The 22,127-nt window shown below is 44.4% G+C and overlaps 1 protein-coding gene across 1 annotated transcript in view; it reads right to left on the reverse strand.

The window, feature by feature from the left end:
- ddx10 (DEAD (Asp-Glu-Ala-Asp) box polypeptide 10) overlaps positions 1-22,127 on the reverse strand; it is a 104,570-nt gene that overhangs the window by 34,704 nt on the left and 47,739 nt on the right. Inside the window, exons 14-16 of the mRNA XM_036524239.1 lie at positions 10,504-10,629; positions 9,061-9,225; positions 2,547-2,603 (exon numbers count right to left, since the gene is read on the reverse strand). Of these exons, the coding sequence (XP_036380132.1) occupies positions 2,547-2,603; positions 9,061-9,225; positions 10,504-10,629 (348 nt within the window). The remainder of the gene's footprint in view (positions 1-2,546; positions 2,604-9,060; positions 9,226-10,503; positions 10,630-22,127) is intronic.

The raw sequence follows: 22,127 nt of genomic DNA on the forward strand, positions 1-22,127 counted from the left end.
AAGACTCCTGAGGGTTTGCTAACTGAGTGGCCAGTGATCCAACAATCAGGTGCCCACTTTTACATAAGACTGTAAAGTACGGCACAGGAAAAAACAGACACCTGTGAACTCTGTGGAGGGTAACTACAGGCTGCTCAGTGTTTTATGAGTCTGATTAGCATCTTTAAGTGATGTAGAAGAGTGGTAAAAATTCTCCGGTTTCTGCAAAAGTGCTTTCAAAGATCTCTTCAACAGTGCTCTGTCTCTGGTCTGACCTTGTCAGCCACATGTGCTGGCCCGTGCCTTGACATTTTCTGCACTGCTCAGCCCTGCATGATGGTTCAGGTTTATGCCCTATGAACCCAGGATATCATGGGAAACCTGAAATGGGGCTGGTGTACTTTGCAGGATTTGACCTCCAACTGCAGGAACGAAAAATGCACCTAGTGTGCTACAAGCAGATTTTAAACAGCACCAATGTGGTCTAGAGCTGTATCACTTTGTCTTTCCTCATTCCTGCAGCCCACACTGCAGGGAAAGATCAGTCGGTGAGCAAAGGAATCGGCACTTAATGATTCTGGTCTCTACTGGATTACACAAGGGGTAACCAGCCTCAGCCTGAAAGCACCTGTCTTATCAGAGGTGTGCAGACCTTGCCTTGAAGATGGCAAGTTTAACAGCAGCGGATGCATCCTTTCCCCGTTGTTCCCCACGGGGGGGGGGTGGACAAAGCAGAGCGAGAGAGTGGGGGGCGACGAGCATGCAGGGCCATCAGCAGGATGTGATGGGGGGGGAACGAGGATCCCAGGTTACGGGGTGCTGCGCCGTGTTTCACGGTAACGCACGCAGCGGGCTACAATCACAGTATCGGCGATTCGGGATCAGCGCATGTCAGGTGTGACACGCAGCGGGACGGCTGGTGCGGTAATCGCACTGAGGATAATCCATCGGGTTCAGCTTTCCTTTGACACGGCCGCTTACGACAGGCAGACAAGCAGACAGGCGGGCAGACAGGTGGCCACCAAGATTTTTTTTATATTTCCGGAGGGAATTACAACCATCATATAGATAAGAAGGAGCACGTTCTGCTTGAGGGACCTGACCCATCCCTGTTTTTTTTTTCTCCCCTAAATCAGAGCCTTAACACCTAACACACTCTCCAGAGATTTCTTTTTATGCTGAGCTTGGATTTCTACATTCTGTATTTGTGGCGCACAATCTTTTCCCACAATATAAAACACAGGGCCCACAGTGGTGACTCAACGGCTGGATTGATTTGGAGGCGGTGAGAGTTCTTCTAAGAAACTTCAAGTCCTGCGGCTTTCGGCAGACTCCCAGGAGCTCAGGCCGACGCGTGAAACGCAGCCGGACCCCGGAAGAAAAATAAATATGTACGCCGTCAAAAAGTCTCTCCTCCTGTTTGGGAGTTAACAGACGGGTGGAATTAATGGCCCCGTCACTTGCAATACGTCCTGGCATAATTTCATTATCCACTTATTATTTTTCCGTGACACCTTCAATTTAGGATGGCGTACAGCAGAAATGTTACGGGAAGATGGGGTTCGAAGCCAGAGCGAAACCAAAAGGAGGAAAAATAACACCATCAATAATCTACCAAGAGTGACATCCATTTCCCAAGCCTCATAATGCACAGAAAGAAAGAGCCTGCATTTGAGTCTGTAGTGTTGTGTTTGGGTCTCAGCCTGCAGGATAAGAACAGTCAGTCACTAAACCCTAAGGCAGGGCTCAGTCTCTTCATAACAGTACTAATGGTGTCTACACAAGTCTGGACTCAACCGCACTGTAGCTGGGTTCTTTGTCCAGGTCCCATTACCTCCCGCTATACCCTGGCTCGCTTTCTGATATGACGCTCAACATTGCCAAAAGGCAGGCTCATTCATCCCATCTTGGAGTGTGGAATAGGGATGTTTTCATTTGCACAATATGGCACATGCCTCCCACTAACAACAACAACAAAAACAGGCAGTAAAGTAAGGTCTTGGCATTTTGCTTTACTGCATTGCTGCTGGAAGCATTAATCTACTATTTTTGGTATCTCAGGTTCATATTATAATCAATGAGACTCCCCCAAATGGTAGCAAATGCATCAGTGTAGAGCACATAACCCTGGCCTCTAAAAGTGGAGTTTCTGTTGAATTCCTGCAGGTGTTCCTGACCCAGATCCCATACTGCTGCATCAGAGGACCACTGTTCTTCAGTTCGACCCACTGACATGCCAGCCATCAGTACATTCTACACAACTTCATTTTTAACCGATAAGACCATAATCCATGTATACTGAAAATTCATCTCTCTTTGGTCAAATTCATGGTCCAGGGAGGCCTTTGAGCCATTTTATTTCACTGTATAAAATAAAAATAAAATAAAATAGAGAAGGCATATTTTTTAAAAATGTTATTTAAAGACAAGCATAAATGCCCAAATGCCCTGTCCCTTCAAAGACCAACACCAAGAGGTTGGATAGCAGCTACTGTGGATTAATTTAGTGGTCACACTGGAACAGGAAGTTGACCCTGTGACGAGGGGGGAAAGGCGAAATCACTCACCTCTTTCTGACGTTTGCTGGCCTCTCTGCGAGCAGCTTTCTCTTTCAGTCGTTTCTCCTGTCCAAGATGAAGAAAAAGCAGAAAAACACATTCTAATTAGCCTTTCTGACAAGAGCAATTCAATGCCCCCATTCAATGCCCCTTCTGTAAATCCCCGGGGGTGCACGTCATATTTTTGTCAGATGACGCAGTGGTGTTCTTGTCCAGAGCAGACCTCTGATGTGGTTCAGACCGGACTGATTCATCCAGACAGGAAATGGGAGAGAAAGGCAGATCCTTCTCTAAAAGGCTGAGGAAATCATGGCAGTGGACAGAGGGGATGGTCACTCAGAGAGGACAAAAACCATGTCTATTGAAAAACGAGCATGACTTCAACGGAAAATAAAATGAACAAACACAACAAAAAAGCCAGTGCTGGTAAATAAGCAGGAAATCTGAATTGCACCTGACCCCTGGCTTAACCTGCCGCGGAGGGAAATGAAAACACCAGGCCCTCGAATGCAGGCCCAAGATGACTGACAAATACAAACATTATTCTGCTGGAAAGCATCCTCGGAGCAAGAAAGTAATAATAAAAATAATAATGAAATTCTAAAAAGGACAAATTCGATGCAGTGGGGGGGGGGGGGGGGGGATTTCTGAATTCAGAAATGTCAACACGGACTTTCATACGCAACTAAATCTTATCCAAATGTCAGACTACCCCAATCCTGTTTTGCATGAAAATACGGGGGAACGTCCGCGCGTCCTTCACACCGCGTGTCTCCCGGGCTCCGCTCCTGCTGGTATGTCGAGACAAAGAGGCGGGTGCCGTCCTCTCATTGGCTGCCATGCCGTCAGGGCTGGGAGAAACAGGGTACGGTCTCGCGAAACACTTTCATCTGTGGCATTCACAAACAGCAGTCAGCCATGGCACAATCAAAATATGCTAATCTGTCAGCGCCCTGTGAAGGTGCCAGGACTCAGAATCCTCGTCCCTTTCGGTCTTTTTGCTTCCAGAACCCGGCCCATGCTGGCATCACCTGATCTCTCAGTCCCTCCCTCTCCTTCCCTCCCTCTCTTTCCCTCCATCTCTCTCCCTCTCTTGCATTACATCAAGGGGCCCAGAGGATGGTGGGGCTAGACACCTAGGGTCATTGTAGTGCACCCCATTTAATATAATATACTAACACTGTGCCCTTTCATTAGACCAGTGCTGTTTAGGTGAATCTTAGGTGGAAAGAACCGGTGTGGGCAGCAATGCAGAGGGGCTGTGCGAGTGTCGGAGAAGCTTTGGAGGGATGGCTCATCCAGCATCTCATTTAACATAGCTGCCAATCTAGTGGGTGGCAGAAGACTCAATGTGGCTGCCTCTGTGAGCTCCTGGCTGGAGTGGCGTGTCTTCGAGGAATTTGAATCGACCTTTATTGGCCACTGGCTGTGGTTTAATTTGTCCCATCATTCAGACTTTGTTTTGAGGGATCTGGCTAAATTTGGTTCCAAACTGAGGCATTAAAGCATGTATTGTGCAATATTTTTGTGCTCTCAGTACGTATAGCTGTCTGTCCTTTTGTACGCAAGTACTACATGTCTTGGAAGTTAATGGACAGGTTCATTTCATATCTTCTAACAAGCAAGAGCGTGTCTTTGACTTGATGATCTCTGGCACTGGGCCTACCATTCTCTAGTATACTTGACACATTGACTCTTTGTTAATGTCAAACACTGACCACTGGCATCATTTGGACTGAGGGTCAGCAATCTCTTACTGCACTGGTTTTCCCATTGATTACTTCAAATGACGACTTGCCGTTTAATTAAGACAGCCTGGGATGCAAGTAACAGCTTGTTAGAATCAGCTCACCACTGCTAATCACACTTCTGGGAATTCAGTGTCTTGTTAAACAGCTGTACCCAGTAGCTGTACCCAGTAGCACACATGCAGAGCACCTGGACAATTACCTACATTTATAAATGTAAATAAAATGGTTATGATCAATATGTAAGAGCCACAGCTGTCGTTTTGCATTTAACTAAATGTTCAAAACAACACAATGAAACAAAATCCACCTGAAAACACATGGAGGAGCATCCTCATCTTAGGGGTGAATTTTTTTACATGGAGCAACTTGAAACAGAAAATGTTTGTGCACCTCCGAATATTTCACTGCTCAATAGAGCACTGAGTACAAGCAGAGATGAAAGGCTCAAGAGGCCTTTGAACCGATCTAAACTGCCACCTGCCTCGATCTGGAAAAAAAAGCCAAATATCTATTTAGCAAAGGAAATTGACGCTGAATGTGCTCAGTGGATGAAATAATAGCCAAGCGTCTGTGATGGTTTGCAAAGTCAAAGGAAAAAGTTGTGCAGTTGGGGGAAGTATGCGGGTCTGGAGGTGGTTACCAACAAACATCCACTCCCAGCCTTCATTTTAATGAATTCAAGGCAATAAAATGAAAAATAGGACTAAAAAAACAGTTCACAGACTCAATAAGCATTGCAGGCAATTAAACCGCCGTTTGGTGGATGGTCAATTTATAAGCCACAAAAGAGAAAAGGGAGAGGATACAATTAACAAGTAAATGTGCAATTTTGTCATTAATTATGCCTCCCTCTGCCATTAGCCTTTACACTGTGTGTGAATATCCCTTTCAGAGGAAATAAATCAGGATGGTTAACACTGTATTCTATTGATTAAACCGCCGGCCAGCATCCCAGCCATTCCTTTGTGTACAGTGCTGCCGCCATGCCACTGAGTGGCTAATTAAAGCAACTGTTAAAGGGGCAATTCGAATCGGACATTTATGAAGAGTTCTGATCTGCAACAGCAGCAGAAAACAGGACACCGGAAAAAAACACAAGAGAAAGGAGTGGGACACAAGGGAGAGCACTGCTCGGGAGTGAGTGAAACCATTACATGATATTATCTGCTAAGCTATATGCTAAGCTACCTACACCCATCACGGGCAACTCACACAACAGAGGCAATAGGAGCATAAGAACACAGCGGCAGTGACCCAATTTGTGTAACTGCAAGCGTCTGGTTTGAACCTGGAGGAATTGGATGCCTCACACCACTGTCCAGGGTTACAGAATGCTCATAAGCACTGCACCCCCCAGGAGCAGGATGTGCACTTTCCTCTCCAGGAGGACACTTTCTGCCAATAATCAACTGATCCAGACTCAGTTTACCAAAGTCCAAACCTAACCCTAACCACTATATGGAAAGAGTTCAATCTGATCCAGACTCAGTTTACCAAAGTCCAAACCTAACCCTAACCACTATATGGAAAGAGTTCAATCTGATTCAGGGCCAGTTCTTGGAGGCAGTGCCTCTCTACCCAAAGGGAAGGGGATGATCTCTTCGCAGGGTCACGGAATGTAAATGTGCAATATTTAGCGTCCCATCCGAGGAGGGATGATTAATGTGCGAAGGCGCGCTGCTAACTGATTTCTGGGCCCGCGTCTTCGAGTGTCAGCGGTGGCGTGCGACGCAAATTAAAATAGATTTTAAAAGCTGCTGTTTTCCCCTTCTTCACACGTCGTCCGCAATTATGAAGCACTTTGGGGTGATGTGTCTAAATGCGGCAAACTGCTGAGAGGATGCTGAAGCCCAAATAGCTGGGCTTAGCTGAATTACAGCAGATTCAGAACAGCAACAACATCGTTTACAGCTGGTTGTTTTCTCTGCATAATATGTGGGAGGAAAAACACTCAAGCCAGTCTGAAACACTGAAAAGCATCTTCCTTTGTAATTTATCTATCATGATATTAACTCATCAAAAAAACACTGCTCTACTAGATATAACGCTAAAGACATCACTGTAGCTGTAAGTTATTCAGCAGTCTGTGGCAGATCAGACTGTTAAAGGACCTTTCTTTGAAACTCAAAGCCTGTTCAGTCAAGATATATCTGCTCTTCTCAGCAGGGCCTATCCTGCTCTATGGGAGTGGAGGGGAGGGGGTTTAAACTAAATTTGTTAAACCCTGATTTGTAAGTGAATACTGCCCACACTTAGCTCTTTAACATTTCACACGTTTAAGCACGCGTGCAGGCTGTCTCCTGGGTGTGGTGGGGCTTTGTTTCTGTCCAGTGCATGTCATGCGGGGGTACAAGCTGATATTTGGAAAGCCTCATTTTAGGGCTTTGGATGGGGGGGGGGGCACAAAAAAGCTTTGAGAGAGTTATGATGAACAGCTGGACTGCTCATAACAAAATTATCACTAGAGCTTATCTCCTTCGTCTAGAGAGGGAGAGAGGGACAGCAACAAGGAGGAAGACAGAGAGACAGAAACAGTGAGAGGGGGAGAGAGACAGTGAGAGGGGAGAGAGACAGTGAGAGGGGAGAGAGAGAGACAGTGAGAGGGGGAGAGAGAGACAGTGAGAGGGGGAGAGAGAGACAGTGAGAGGGGGAGAGAGAGACAGTGAGAGGGGAGAGAGACAGTGAGAGGGGAGAGAGACAGTGAGAGGGGAGAGAGAGAGACAGTGAGAGGGGGAGAGAGAGACAGTGAGGGGGGAGAGAGACAGTGAGAGAAAGACATTGACAAGGAGAGAGACAGTATGAATGGGGAGGGAGACAGAAAGACAAAGGAGAGAGACAGTGAGAGGGAGAGAGAAAAAGACAGAGAGTGAGCAATATTAATCATAGTATAGTAGAGTATGAGTGATCACAGTTTAGCCACCAAAATATGTCCCACAAACAGACCTGGAGACCCAACCAAAACAGCCTATGAATGCACTGAGAGAGGCTAAACCAGTGGATCATTTCCCTTTCTCCTCCCCCAAATACCTCCCCTAATGCTGCAAATTCATCCACCACTTTCTTCTTCTACCCAAGGTAGAACAGAAAGCAAAAATCCTTTGAGGAGAGCTTGCATAAACTGTGCAATGAGAGATGGCAGCCAATTTTGTCTGTTCCTGCCATACTGCATAATTATCAGAAAAATTCATTAGTGGCATATTTTTGTAATGGGGAGCAGGGATAACATTTCAATTGCTTTGGCTTTATTCACTTTGCATCATTTTTTCATTGTTCCTTGTAAAAGTACAACGAAAGTCAATTTATGCAAATAAACATTTTTTGAATTTGAATTAGATGGGGGGGAGAAAGAGAGAGAGAGAAGATGGGGAGGAGAGAGGGAGATTGAGAGTGTCCTTCCAACGATCGCTTCACTGGAGCTCAGTGACATCACATCAATCTTCATCAGTCTGTTCCGCATACGGAAAACCCAGAAAAATAATTAAGCACACAGCGAGAGAGGGGCTATTAAAAGAGGAAGAGGATGGGAAGAGAGATTAATGACACAGGCTCCTCGCGTGTTTAATACTGATTTAATGTGCCGAGCGACCTCGCGAGATGAAACCCCCCCCGAATCATAACGTGCAGGAAATCGCTCCCTACCCCGCTACATCCCTCCTTCCCCAGCATGGTCTCCGTCTCTTTCGCTGTGCTGGGTCAGATCGGGGCACAAGCCCCCCGTAGCTCCGCTCCTCCACGCCTCATCTGTCTCCTGCCACGCCTCAATCATTCTTTGGTAATGACCTCCGTTTGAGTGACGACCGGAGGGGGTAAGCTGTGGGGCCCGCATTCGGCAGCCACGCGTCGCGTTAATGACCTGTGGCATGTGTTTGTCATACTCCTCACCGGCTCAGAGCGGTTGAGATTGAGACGGAGTCTGAGCTTTCAAACGGGTGGGGTTAGGGGTTGGTGGTTGGGGGGGGTTACATGACTCTGAAGCTTGCGTGCCTGGAGATAAACAGAATAAATGTGTAGCGGAATGCTGTATAGAACTCTGAGAAGACACGGAGAAAGTAATTAAATTCCTGCAGTACTGAAAAAAAAGATGCTTTACTCACATCCTCAGGAGAGCAGCTCGCTTGAGCTTGCATGGTCAGCAGATACAAGTCAAAACCTGATTTTGAATGACTAATGTGCCTGAAAAAGATGATCCCTGATGTACATGTACTGCTGTAAGCCTTTTAAATCACATATCACGCTCTGGCAACCTCATCATCATTAGAGACACTAAAATCCACTCCCTCCGATGATGGCCAGATGTACTACGTAAGCCATTATGAAATGTTGTGTGTGGTACAAGGCTTGTTATAAGAGAATATAGTAGGGCTGGTTCTTACCCTGCATTTCTCAATGTAGGGTCTGTTATACGGGAATATGGTAGGGCTGGTTCTTACACTGTGTTTCTCAGTGTAGGGTCTGTTATACGGGAATATGGTAGGGCTGGTTCTTACACTGTGTTTCTCAGTGTAGGGTCTGTTATACGGGAATATGGTAGGGCTGGTTCTTACACTGTGTTTCTCAGTGTAGGGTCTGTTATACGGGAATATGGTAGGGCTGGTTCTTACACTGTGTTTCTCAGTGTAGGGTCTGTTATACGGGAATATGGTAGGGCTAGTTCTTACACTGTGTTTCTCAGTGTAGGGTCTGTTATACGGGAATATGGTAGGGCTGGTTCTTACACTGTGTTTCTCAGTGTAGAGTCTGTGATATGGGACTATGGTAGGGCTGGTTCTTACCCGGTGTTTCTCCTTTACTTTCCTGCTGTACTCCTGCTTGTCGAACTCCTGGTCCTCCCTCCTCAGCCTCTCACGGGCCTCCTCCACGTTGATGCCAGACGTCTCCTTGTCCTCCGGGCCAGATGGCGCCGCCGTCCTCTGGAGTGGGGGCCACTGCTGCACCATCTGGACGGGGCAACAACGCGCGAGGCGGAGCATCACTGTCGCATGCCTGGCCTGCCACTGCCTGCCGCAAGGACGGCCCGACCGCGAACTGGCGGGGCGGGTCTGCCGTGATTGGATTCAATAATGCCACCCTTGACTTTGCAGTCTCAGCGAGAGACTAGGTGACCCAGTGGCAAGGAAAGGGGTTAAGGTGATCCTGCCCAGAACATTACCCTTCTAGTATGGTAATTCCTAATCCTCAATAAAATGCCAGGAGAGAGCCCCCCTGACAAGGAGCAGTGTCACCACTGTTGATGGGAATGAACTGTAAATTACTAATTGGATTTGGGGCTCCTGAGGGAGATAAATAAATTTCAGAACATTCTATTGAGATGCACAGTAGTTTGACTTTGTTTTAAAAATAGACTTGCTTATGTTTTTAAGACGCAACACTTCAATTTAATTACAATTTTCAGAAGGACCCAAACACTTCTACAAACAACTACAGATACATGTGGACTGAGATATGTATTTTCTCTTTGAATGTTAATGACTCCAGATTATAAAACTATACAAGTTGCTTCCCTGAAGTCAGTTTACTTGACATTATTTACCATGCAATCACTTAATTATTTACCATTTATATGTGTACATGTGTGTGCCTGGGGCAAAAAAGTACTTTAAACACTGCAGGAAGAGGTTTTTAGTAGGATGTGCCCAGCACACACAAAATGAATTACCCTTAGAAAAACAGCTTAATAAATGTTTGTCCAACACTTTTTGTGTATTCTTGTATTACAACCTTGTGCTGTATAAACTTCAAGGCTGTAAAAGCTGCTAGTTCTGTTTGTCGTAAAGCAGACGAAAATGACAGTGACTGAGGGGGTGAAAGGTTTCTCACATTAAACGGATCATGTCCCTTTGAGGGTGTCTGATGTCCTTTGAACACTAAACCCCCGAATTCCCATTGTGCTCAAACAAAGGAGGAGAAAGGGATGGCAATAAGCTGTTAGGTTACATGTCAGTCTGTGACAGTGTACCTTTAATACATTAAAGAACAAGAATATTGCATTAACATGAAAAAGCTCCCATGGGTTTGTTTTGGCATATGTACAAGTATCTGGGTCAAAATCTTGTTGAGTTTCCAATCTATTCTCTGGCAGACTCGTACTGTTCAAAGAATTTCATAGGGCACAGTTTTGAAGTTTTGACATCCCATTGTATCTGGCAGTGACCCGTATTGAACTTATTGTGGAATAAAATTTTCCACAAGGTTACGCATAAAATGCTAATACAGACCTCTCCATCTTCAGTGAAGGTCATCTTGGTGTTGACTTTGAAGTTTCTCTTCAGGGCTTTCTTGGCTTCTTTGAACTTGGACTCTTTCACCGCCTTTTTCTTGGGTGCATTTTTGCTGTTGTGCTCCTGAAAACAAGGAGACGAGTATCGAAATGATAGTCATACTAACACAGAACAGAACAAATATAATAAATGAAATGTAATTAATAATACACTTTCATTAACTTCATAATAACAGTTGATTGGTCTCAGGCACTGCGTCTAATTATAACCGAATAATAACAGTAACAAAAACATTCATAACATCAAAGACAAGACAATAATAATTAGTTCATTCTGGTAGGAGCTATGGTCTGGGGGCCCACGCTGCAAATTCAGTGCAATTACTCCCAAGGATCACCTGTGGGTAAAATGCAAAGCTTCAGGTTCGCTTGCAGAGACAAAACTAAAAGCCTCATACATAAATCAAACAGAATGATAGAAATGGTTCCTTTATGTTCTGCTACTTATTCATTTATTGTGCCACAGAATGGAATGCAATGCCTTTGGTACTGCATGGCCTAACGCTGGCAGAACAGGATGAAAGGATGGCCGTGTCCCTTCTGTTTTCTGATGTGGGATCATACAGTACGTACTCAAGGGGCGGCGGTAGTCAAAATGTAAATGTCTCCTGAAGCAGGTTGCTTGAGAGACAGCTGTTTGGCCTACAGCAGAGGCAGACAAATGAACAAAAAGGGAGTGGAACCCCTTTATAAATGAAAGTAATAAAACAAAGTGATTGTTTCAGGGCAATCCAGCTGCGAGACAGCCCAGTGCATAATTTCTACATCCCTGTGAGATGCTGGCAACCGCCGGGGATCGCGGTCTCATTAGGACACAGAGAGAGCACAAATAGACTGGCCCTGCTCTTTCCCCCCTCCTTCATCTTTTTTCTGAAATCCTGTTTCCACCCCTTTATGCAACCCTGTAGTGGAATCACCGATTGTACAGAGGTTCGTCTCTCTGTGCCAACCTCTGGAGCACTGAAGCGAGACGAATGCAATCCACCAATACACTTGCTTGCTGCCAATGTCCATTCTTCATACTACAAGTCTCACAGTGCACCGCAGTGAAGCGAGCACCAAGTGAATGGTAGGCCCCACACCACTGACATCATCTGACAAGTTTGTCTGATGAATCACAGGGTGCCTGAGAGCTGTGAAATGGAGAAAAAACCTAGCTGACCTACCCACCCCCTATCCACGGAAGCGCTAAGCAAATCTTCTGTGCGGCTGTAAGTTCTTTGACTGCTGTCAGCAGATGGTGCAGAAGGTTTCGAACCCATCGGGGTCGAGATGAGCCACACAGGAGCCCCCAACGTGATCCTTATAACCATGCGAACAACTGTCATTAACTATTGGGAGATATTCGTTCCTACGCGCTGTATGTTAGCTGTTCAAAAGCTTTTCAAAATCTAATTCTTTTCAAAATCTCATCCTAGTGTTTTGCTTAGGAAAGAATGGATCACAGAATACAGCAAAGTAAAACTACACTGCAGGTCAGTCTTATGACATATACTGTAAGCATTAACATGTCCAACATGGTGGGGGGCGGGGTGGTCCCAGGAGAGAGAGTGATCCTCACTCATAAATGTTGGCCGTTGATTGATGGAATATTTAGACAAATTTAGACAAAGAACGTGCTTGCATCATTTTCTTTGAATACATTGTTTGCCGTCAAATCATTTATCTTCATTCCACAATATGTAGCCTAAATATGTCCCCCCTATCATATTGCAAAATGGTTTGGTCTTAAGGGTAGTCCTACGTTAATTCGTCCACACCCCCTTCGAGCTGTTAAAATGTCTACTCACAAATCCGGGGCTCAAAAGCTAAAAGAAAGAAAAAAAGAGAAAAAAAACTTGAAGTAAGGAATGCGCTTTCCCCATTGCACTGTCTTGTTTGAAAACAGCAAATTAGCTTGCTAGCGAAATGAGAACCCTACTAGATGTTAGTGAGGTAATTTAGCTATCTTGCTAAACGTTTCAGTAGGGTAACTGCGAGACTGACAGCTGCTGAATTTGACTTGCCGGTTCTGCATTATTTATTATTAGTGTGCATTTGGAATAGTTTCCTACTTTATGCTGTTGTATTTAAACTCTTGTAACTATTGAGTCTAACATGGTAGCTACCTATCTGCCCTTGGTTATAAGGTTGAGACATGCCAGGTTCCTTATGCACTAGCTAGTGTAAACGATATGTACTGAATCTTCAGAGCATTTATATTGAATTGTTTTTTGAATGTTTTTGAATGACATTCAGTTGTCCTAACAATAAAGCATGGCGTTGAATATTCCAAGCGTGCTGTCAAGCATATTTTTATTTTAATTGGGGTGGGGGCGGGGTCCCGTTGAAATAATTTTGTCGCAGGCCCAGGCATCATGCATGCCGGCCCTGGCAGGCAGTACCTTTAGGGGTGCAGTACTGTGTAAAGGGTTAATGTACTGTGGGTTATTAAGAAGGAGCTCCTGTGAACTGGGGGGTGTTTTTCAGCAGAGGAACGGCACTCCACCACAGCAGAGCGGTCTCTGGCCTGGATGGAGGGCTATGCAGTCAGAGCTCAAGTGTCATGAAGGTATCGGGTGAGTGGGCATTAGTGGGCTTGGGTTTGCCCTGAGCTCTGATGGGCCATAGGGCTCCTCTGCCAAGTTTTATGAGTCAACAGGAAACACTCTTTTCATACAGCCGATGTTGGACTGAGAAACACTTGAGGAGCATTTACTGTTTTTTCCTTGCAAAAAACAAATCACGCCTTGCATGAAAAACATGCAGGTAATCGAAGTCATGACAGAAAGGTGTTGAGATCAAGGCCTGAGCTGGAGCAGAGCTACACAGTGAAAGGAGAGGCTCTGCCTCCAGCTGACTGCATTCTGTCACTTAGACAACTTGCAGCCTTGAAAGGAATATTGCTGCTGACTTGTGGCAGGCATAGGTCATAGAGAGTAGAGGGTTTGAGAGTCCAGTGATAAATTAGAGTGTCCCTGAAGGTCACATTCAAAAGGCACCAGTTGATGCTGTGTGGTTGACTGGGAATAGCATTTCCTACATGGAAGAGCCGCAGCTATCACACACAATAAAAAGAAAAAAGAAGTACAGACAAAAAAAAAAAAAAAACACACAAAAATCAATCATGGGAATTCCATCTCAACTGACTGCAGTTTAAATATCAGAGAGGGAGAAGGATTGAAGAGCCATTGTGGCCTGAATGGGGAATAAGCCGAAACAGGACTGCAAAACTACAATGAAGGCACCCTGTTGTATTACGCCCAGTATCTGCTCATTCTGGCCAACACTAGCACTCAGCTCCTCAGTAAAATTCAGCATCCAGCAAAGGCTACAGCTCAGCAGAGTCCCCAGTGCAAACTGAGACATGAAAAGAACAATCTTCCACGCAAAACAGTTTGTGTAAATGTCCAAAGCATGTCTCTTTCCCAGGAAGTAAATTAGGAGCTGCTGGATGTAAAGCCGTGATTTATCAGTTTGGGGCGGGATCCGGGCCTTGCCGAGCTCGAGCTGTTAGCTCAGTCTCTTGCGTGAGCGTGCTTCAAAGTCACTTTCCTCTGCAAGTTGGAGCAGAAGTTGTTTCATATTCTGCGCGATGGAAAAAAAGCGCTTTTCCCCCTGGGTGTTAATAAAACAAGACCTTGAAATATTACATTAGTTAAACTGGCAGTGTCTGCTGAGTCGGCGCAGAGTGGAACTCATAAATGCTGCATGCCAGCTTATTATGACACCACCTTTTTTTTTTTTTTACTCCAATTTTTTACTCCAATGACTGAGAGCCACTCATCATGGCATTATCCATTTGAGAGAGGTGGCGAGTGGCTAAGTTACGGCTATGAAATTTACGTCGATACACACTCGAAAGGCCGAGATGGATTTATTAAAGGAGGGCCGATCAGATATTTGTGCGGTGCTTTTACAGTCGGCCTGTCCCTCGCTTCTCTGTTCGTCCGGTGGGACATCTATCTCCATCGTTTCCTCGTTAGAGCTGTTGCATCGGAGAGCCGGACCAGGGAAGTGACACCCGGGTGCTAAATAGATTTCAAAAGGAGCAATAAACGTGACGAGCGTGTTCTGAGAGGGAGGATCAAAAAGCAATATTCTACACGCGGACTGCACTGCTCATTTAAAACGCCTGACATTCCATTATTCCATATCTGACTGTAGAAATAAAGCTCTTCTTTTTTGTCATTTCTTATCACTGCTTTCCACCCCGAATCTCACAATCAATCCGGGAATGGAAGTATTTTTGTATTTTCCTCAACTCGCATTGCAGGTTTGTCATTTAACCCCCTTGCTGCAGTTTCCTCCTGGCTGTCTTTCGCAGTACTTCCTCCCCTCCATGTCAGCACATCCCAATTTTTTCCACTTCAGTGGTGGAGTGAGCTACCCGCTCACGATAGCCAAATGCTGAGTAAAATACCCTCTGTTCAACTTTTACCGTTCCTTCCATAACGTGGACACATCTTCGCTCCCAGTACCTGAGTGCAGTGCACTGCAGCTGGTGAGCACCCATTAGGTGTTACCCCTGTGGTGGTATGACGCAATGTAATCTTGCTCATACAGATCATCATTGGGCTCTCAGAGAATGCTAGTACAATGTAGGACATTGCTCTTAAGGATCATTGCTAGACAATGTGCTTATGCTAATGCAATCACTGTTTCCTGCTTATATTTCATAGCTGTTTGTAAGCACGAGGCACATGCATTGTATTACTAGTTTTAGTACGCCTCAATCTCATGGGTAAAACTGAAAGATACAAATCTACCGAGTCAGGCTTATACACCAAAGTAAACGTCCCTGCCTCCAATTTAGCATGAACAACAATAAGCTGACAAACTACTGTCTCTTCGCTTCCCATTTCTAAATTCAGCTTAGAGGTAGAGCGGCTAAACTTCCATATTCTGCTCATGAATTCGGTCTCGGTTTAATGAATACATTATGCAAAAAGGCAAAAGGGACGTCTGGAAGTGATTTTGAAAGAGTGCAAATGATCTCCTCGGAAGTTATCGCTTTGCATTTTTAATGGCAAATTAAGGGAGGCCTTCACCCCGGGACTCCTCTGGAAACGGGCGCATGAGAATCCGCAGATTCAGCACCATGCCTCTGTTCGCATGGGAACGGTCCTCAGCCAAATCTCCAAAATCGACTTTTACAGCACACAGCTCCTGTGACCTTTCCCAAGCAAACAGAGGGCAGGAAGAGCACTCTTCTGATGCAGTATTCATTAAAAGGAAACTCCATAAGAAAATAAAGAAACCCATCACTTCATCTGTTATAAATACGGTTATCGCAAGAAACCCAGGCAATGGAATTACTGAAACTTTCAGACTTTGTTATACAATTCGCTCATCTTTATGGTTATGCTTACACTAAAAATGGCTTACAGATTCACATATCGCTATCATACAGGCAAAGGATTATTACAAGTAAATCTCACCTGTGCACCTGAGCAGGGTTTGAGTTGTCCTTGTTCACTTGTTCCCACAAAATGCAAATCATTCCCCCTCCCCTTTATTTAGCTTGCAGTCATGTCAATGCCAAAAGGGGCGTAAAAAAAACAGCTATCACTGTGACAGCAGTGAATTTAAATGATGTACTGTACAGCTTTACCAATGACCCTTCATCTTATGCAGACAGCCCTATGCCAGAACCTTCAGCGCTTCTGAAGAGGACAAGGATGTTTTCATTCTTTTAATTATTTAAAAGCCATGCACAGCAGTGTGGTAAAGGTAAGGCCGACTCACACTGCCGGGACACTGCTGTTGTGCCACTGAAAAATGTAAATCCAGTAACCTGAATCACACTGAAAATAACTGCAGTAAGAATGGACCCGGGTAAAGGGATCTGCCTAACAAATAAGAATGCAAAAATAGCCCGAGGCTGTATAAGAGGTAACACACAGAGCAGGTCCAAAGATGACCACTACCTCGCATTTCGAGGGGCACTGCAATAATGAACTAATCGGGCATACTGATTAGCTAAAGCTTTGATTATGTAATTTATCCTGTTATTTTCTCTGAATGACACAGATAGGTCAGTGTATGGCTGACAGTTTGTTTTAAACTATAATACTGTTTAGCGGTTTACAAAAGGTTTGGTGTGCTCTGGGCAAAGAAAATGCTGCTTATGTATGCTACACTTGCTGAAACTCGTTAGCAGGAAAGTGCTGCTTCAAGATTCAAATTGATCTTGGCATTTCAACTTCCAAAAAGCTCTTACACATTTAATCATGTGCCCGCATTTCACTCCAGTCAGGCAGTGGACAATCTCTGTTAAAATGGCTCCTCAACCAAATAAAGACATCTACCATGTTAAAGGCCTGCATACAATCTTATATACAGTATCTGTACTAACATATCACTAATGAAAGCAGACACAATGAATCTGACCCCAACCAACAGAATTGTATGCTTTTCAAGGAGCCTCCTGGTTCCTTCGTAAGATGCTAGCAAGTCATTCCCAAGATGCAGTGGCCTTGCTAATGCCCATGTCCAGAGGGAACACTCTTTTAATGTAAAGATCGTAAGAGTGCAGGCAGATATTGCGGGGAAGACCTTGTCCTTTTTAAAAGCTTTGGTGCCATGGCCAGGGAATGCCATCTTTCCCCAAACAGACTCTTGAAACAATGAGTCTGTGGCAGTTCCATGCCGTGGGACATTAGGTCAGAAAATCTCACCTGTGTCCATAGTAACCACTCCATCCTGTGATGGTGAAGAGGCAGAACATAGCCAGTTCAGGAGCCTTTTGGTGAGTGAGCATACTCTATGAATTTTGGATGATAGATCTGGGTGCTCTGCCCAGGAGCTGTAGCAGTATGTATGCCAAGCTGCTAAATGGCACAGAAATCTAGATAGACATCCTATGGGAGCCAAGGATCAAATTAGACTTGAACAATTACTATCAAACAGAGTAGGAGTACTGGCCAGCTCAGACCTCCAAAAAGAGGCCCTGGAAAGGTGTTCAGTCTACAAGGAGTGAAATGATGGCATATGAGCATATTGACTGCATTTGGCAATACACACACAGACACAAACATTTAGCGTAAAATTAATGCAGTCATTGCTGCAACTATATGACAAGAGATACTTACGTGGGGTCTTAATGACTTTCAGAGCCGTCGCGATCTTTGAAAGGAACAACTTCAATGCTCAAGAGAGGTCATTAAACAATGCAGCCTTGTCCTGCGGTGTTACATTTCAATTCCGATGCTGATTTTAGCTAATGACTCTTCGAATCATCATTCACACACACAGCCAAGATTGCTTCACTCCTGTTAAAGGCATCTGGACAGATTCCAGTGCCCTCTGCACAGTTTCCAGACAGAATAATTGTGATCATCTCACCAATATCAAACAGGGTAATGGTGCAGAGGAGAGGCTGTCTGGGACTGCCAGCCAGATCCTTCACCATATTAAAGCTGTGCACACTTACACTCCATAAATAAAGCCAGTAAAGACTTAATAAACACAGGAGCCACAGGAAACCAGTTCTTTTAAATGACCTGGACTGAGGCTAACATTGATCGGCACAGTGGAGAACAGAGGGCGGGTCATTTGTTTCACACAATGGATGAGAGAACATGGCTTCCACACAAAACTGTGGAATCTGCAGGCAGAGGCCCGCCTCTCTGGGAAAAAAAAAAAAAAAACCAACGGGATGCAGAATTGGGGAATGCAGATTGGCTGCCCGTCCGTCACATGACTGGAGCCAGGAAGCTCCACGCAGGCTGCTGTCCCAGCATACCAAGCGCAGCGCACAACTGGATCTGTTCTCAGCCTCTGAGAGGACTGAGGGCAGGGAATTGACCCCGTGACCCACGGCAGCATTTCGAGTCTCCTGGGGGGGCACCATGTGGGGCCACCAGCTGGCCGTCATGTACCCTTCGCTGATGCCTAACTGATGCTCTGGCACACCTTCCCCAAGTACAGAACTTCCTCCACCCCTTCCCTTTGTTAAGATTTGATAAGTTTACCATGGCCTTCTGAACAGCCACTGAGTCTTCATTCCACATGCAATCAGATCAGACATTGATGACAGACATCATTATCTCAGCTGCACCACAAACCACATTCCCTGGCCTATATCCCAACTTTACCCAACACATAATGACACAATAATGTACCGACACATAAGGTAGACAGCACAGCTGAGTATTTATATTATGAGAGCTTAATGCTCTCTTAAAATGTGTCTACACTCCCTTTTGCAATATTTATCAGACTTTAATTACTCTTTTGTTTTTTCATACTAATGGATCTGTAGTCTCCTAAACTTTGACTGGTTTATTTGAAAACAACAGCAGTTAATGCACAGACTCTTTACAAGTTTACAAGGAGTTTACAAAGAGGCACACTGTAGAAAAGAAACGTAATGTAAATACCTAAGAGAATATTCCAATTTTGTTTTCACTAGATTAATTCAAGAATTTAACACGCTGAACCCTGTGTGTGCTAGACCTAAATTTCCAAGTACAAGTATATATGTTTTAAAAAACTTAAAATAATCACCCTTTAAAAAGGTTAAATAATGAACAAACAAAATGTGATTTTTCTCTAAATGTGCACTTCTAAAACAAGGATGCTGTTGCAACCACCTACTAATCAACACCTACCAGCACAGACAGCTGAGAAAGTGACAGGTCACTCAGAATAGTACACCTTCTTCACTGACTTCTTCCACTGCAGGGTTTTACACTCAACAGTTAAGCTGATTTTGCATCATTAACAAGTACTCTTCTCATGTGCATTGTAGAAAGCACATCTTCTCTCGACTAACATAAAGAAAGGAACAACCAAGGCATTGTTGGACTGAAGTGGTGTATGGGTGTCTCATATCGTTTCCAAGGTGGAAATCACAGATGTCAATTCACAATAGACTACATTTGCTGAGGACAATAGCACCTGACAGAACATGGTAAGCCTTTTGTTCAGGGGGGAAAATGCTGAGCACAGTGAAAATTATTTAGATTTACACTGAGCGATATTAAATGAGAGTCAGCAAAAAGTATGGAGTTACTCGGTTTTAAAAAAAAGAGGACATTGGCTAATCTAATCCTGTGTGAACAGCATTACCCTTCTTATTGCCTAACACAATTCTTGTCGTTGACTGAACATGACGTCACAGGAATAAATAACAGATGATAGACAATGATTGCATGGTGATTGGAGAACCTTGTGGAGTACCAGTACTGGCTTAAACAGCCAGTGCACCCTCTCTAAGATTATTCTTGCAATGTCAACGGCACTAGCAGAATCTCATTATTCAGATTAGTGTCCAAGGGAGAGGGAAAGGGAAAGGGGGCTGGAGCTGAGGTTAGGGTTCAAGGTTTTAGGGTTAGGGTTCCCTTGACAGACATCATTAGGGTAGAGAATGTTCATAACTCTGCAAGACAAAATATATTCAAATGTGATCCCTTTCAGGTGAGACATGCCAGATTTTGCCATCTGAGAGTTTTTCTAAAGAATTTTTGGCAGGATAATTTATGGCTGTTTGACTTTATGAACAAAAAAATTGGATTTCAGTGTTTGGGTTGAGTTGTCATGACACGAATAGCTGAGGGCATATTAAAAGGTAATAGATAGTGTGTCAATAAACAGCAATCAATTCTGTGACCAACACAGAGGTCTCTGCCATCGGACATGATGAGTGTGAAAACATTCTCACTACAGTCAGCTTTCTCTCTGTGCATCAGCCGAAATGGTGACCTTCCAAACCGCACCATTAAAGTACAATGTCACAAGTCCTGTAAGCAGCACCCACTCCTGATTTATGACTTCAGCCTGCAAGCTCTCACTTGCAAAACCAGCAAATAACTTTTTTGCCCTCTCCTCAAAGCCCTCCAAAAAAGGTGTTATATAATTAAACATTCCACCACACTCAAGCTCAGCCTGAAACAACATATACCTACATGTGGATATCAAGTCACCGACACATGTCTTGAATTGCAAAGAAACATGCATATCTGAACCCTACAGTTGTACATTCTGATGCTCAAACTCTGACGCTTGACTCACAATGTGTTTGTTAACAATTGTACTCCGCTGAAAAACCAAGTCCTGCTGAATGCTTTCAGACCACAAGTTACCAATGAGCATTCTGTTGTTCTATATAGGGAATCCCATTCTCCTGTGAAACACATCTAGCTAATTACCCCTGATTGTCTAATTACTAAGGGACAATTGTAAAAAATCTGAAAAAATAGGATAATGTTGCACAATTTGGTGCTACGTAAGGACTGTTAAACGATTCAGTACTGGGAGAAAGTACTGGAAAATGTGCTGCAGCGGCAGGTCCTGCAGGTCCTGCATTGAGGGTCAGGAGTTCAGCCCAGTACTTTATTGCCTGGGAGCAATGCTCTGCACTACTCTCAGTTGGCTTTTAATGGGACTGCAAATATGTCTCAACAGCGCATTCATCATCTAAACGGCGTGCATCCCAAAAGACTGGCTGAAAATACTTCCTTGCTGGTGTCTGTCCTATTAATAAAGCCCCACAGTGACTGGGCCGTTCGCAGGGACATCCTTAAAGCGGAGATTGATGCAGGCACCATTGACGAGACAAAAGGAAACCGGAGAGAAAATGTTTTGTTCCTTTAGAAAGGGGACGCACAACTTCTTTGGTGTGATTTCTAAAAATCGTACTGAAAAGGTGTTGACGAGACCCAAAGGTCAAAGGATGACTGTTGCAAGCGCCAAAGCAAGAATCCTACCACGGTTCCCAGTACACGTGCAAACAGCACCGCAACTCAGCCAATCAGAGCAGCGGTACGGCTGCACACGCAGCAGGAGCACGGCAGCCCTGTTGTGCGGCGAATACATAATTACATCTAAATAATGATTAGAGGACAGTTAAACACAGAAGGGGAGGCACAAGCATACGTGATGAGAGCTGACACTGAGGATGCCAGCAGGCAGGAGGCTGTGAGGTACACCAGACACTACCATCAAAGACAAAGAGAGAGGGGGGAGAACTGGGAGGGGAAGAAATCGATAAAACTCATCTCACACTTTTAATGATGTTGCAACGTGGTTCTTGATTTATATTCCGAGCTCACATACCGCTTGTAAAAAGTCTTTAAACAGCCGTTTTAATTGCTGAATGATTCAGAACAGCTAGTCAAATTTGCGTACAGCTCGACCGTGTACGTTTCCACATTTGGTCTCCCTGCTGGTGCGAAAGACTTGTTTAATATGCACAGGGAGACACTGTTGACTTCAGAAGTGTGCGCCTCTTGAAAGCAAATGGAAGCAAAACTCATCTTTGGTCCCAGAAAACCTTTCACATGATGTGGCCCCTGGTTGGGGAATTACAAAAGATGGGTTTAAAGAAAAACCCAACAGCACACAACCAACACAAACTTAACATGCCACCTCCTTAATAACATGGTCTGTTATCTGTGCTCTGTATGGGCTTGAATAATGCATCTAACCTAAAGGCAGCTGAAAAGGTGATTACCTTTTTGTACACTTCTTTCCCCATTTATTTTGTCCTTTATTAAATTACTTTCTGAAAACATCATCTTGTAAAGCATTAAGCAATCTTGCGATTGACATCAAGCTGTCAAAAAGCAATATACTTCC

Source organism: Megalops cyprinoides, chromosome 3, assembly GCF_013368585.1.
Source record: "Megalops cyprinoides isolate fMegCyp1 chromosome 3, fMegCyp1.pri, whole genome shotgun sequence".
Taxonomy (NCBI): Eukaryota; Metazoa; Chordata; class Actinopteri; order Elopiformes; family Megalopidae; genus Megalops; species Megalops cyprinoides.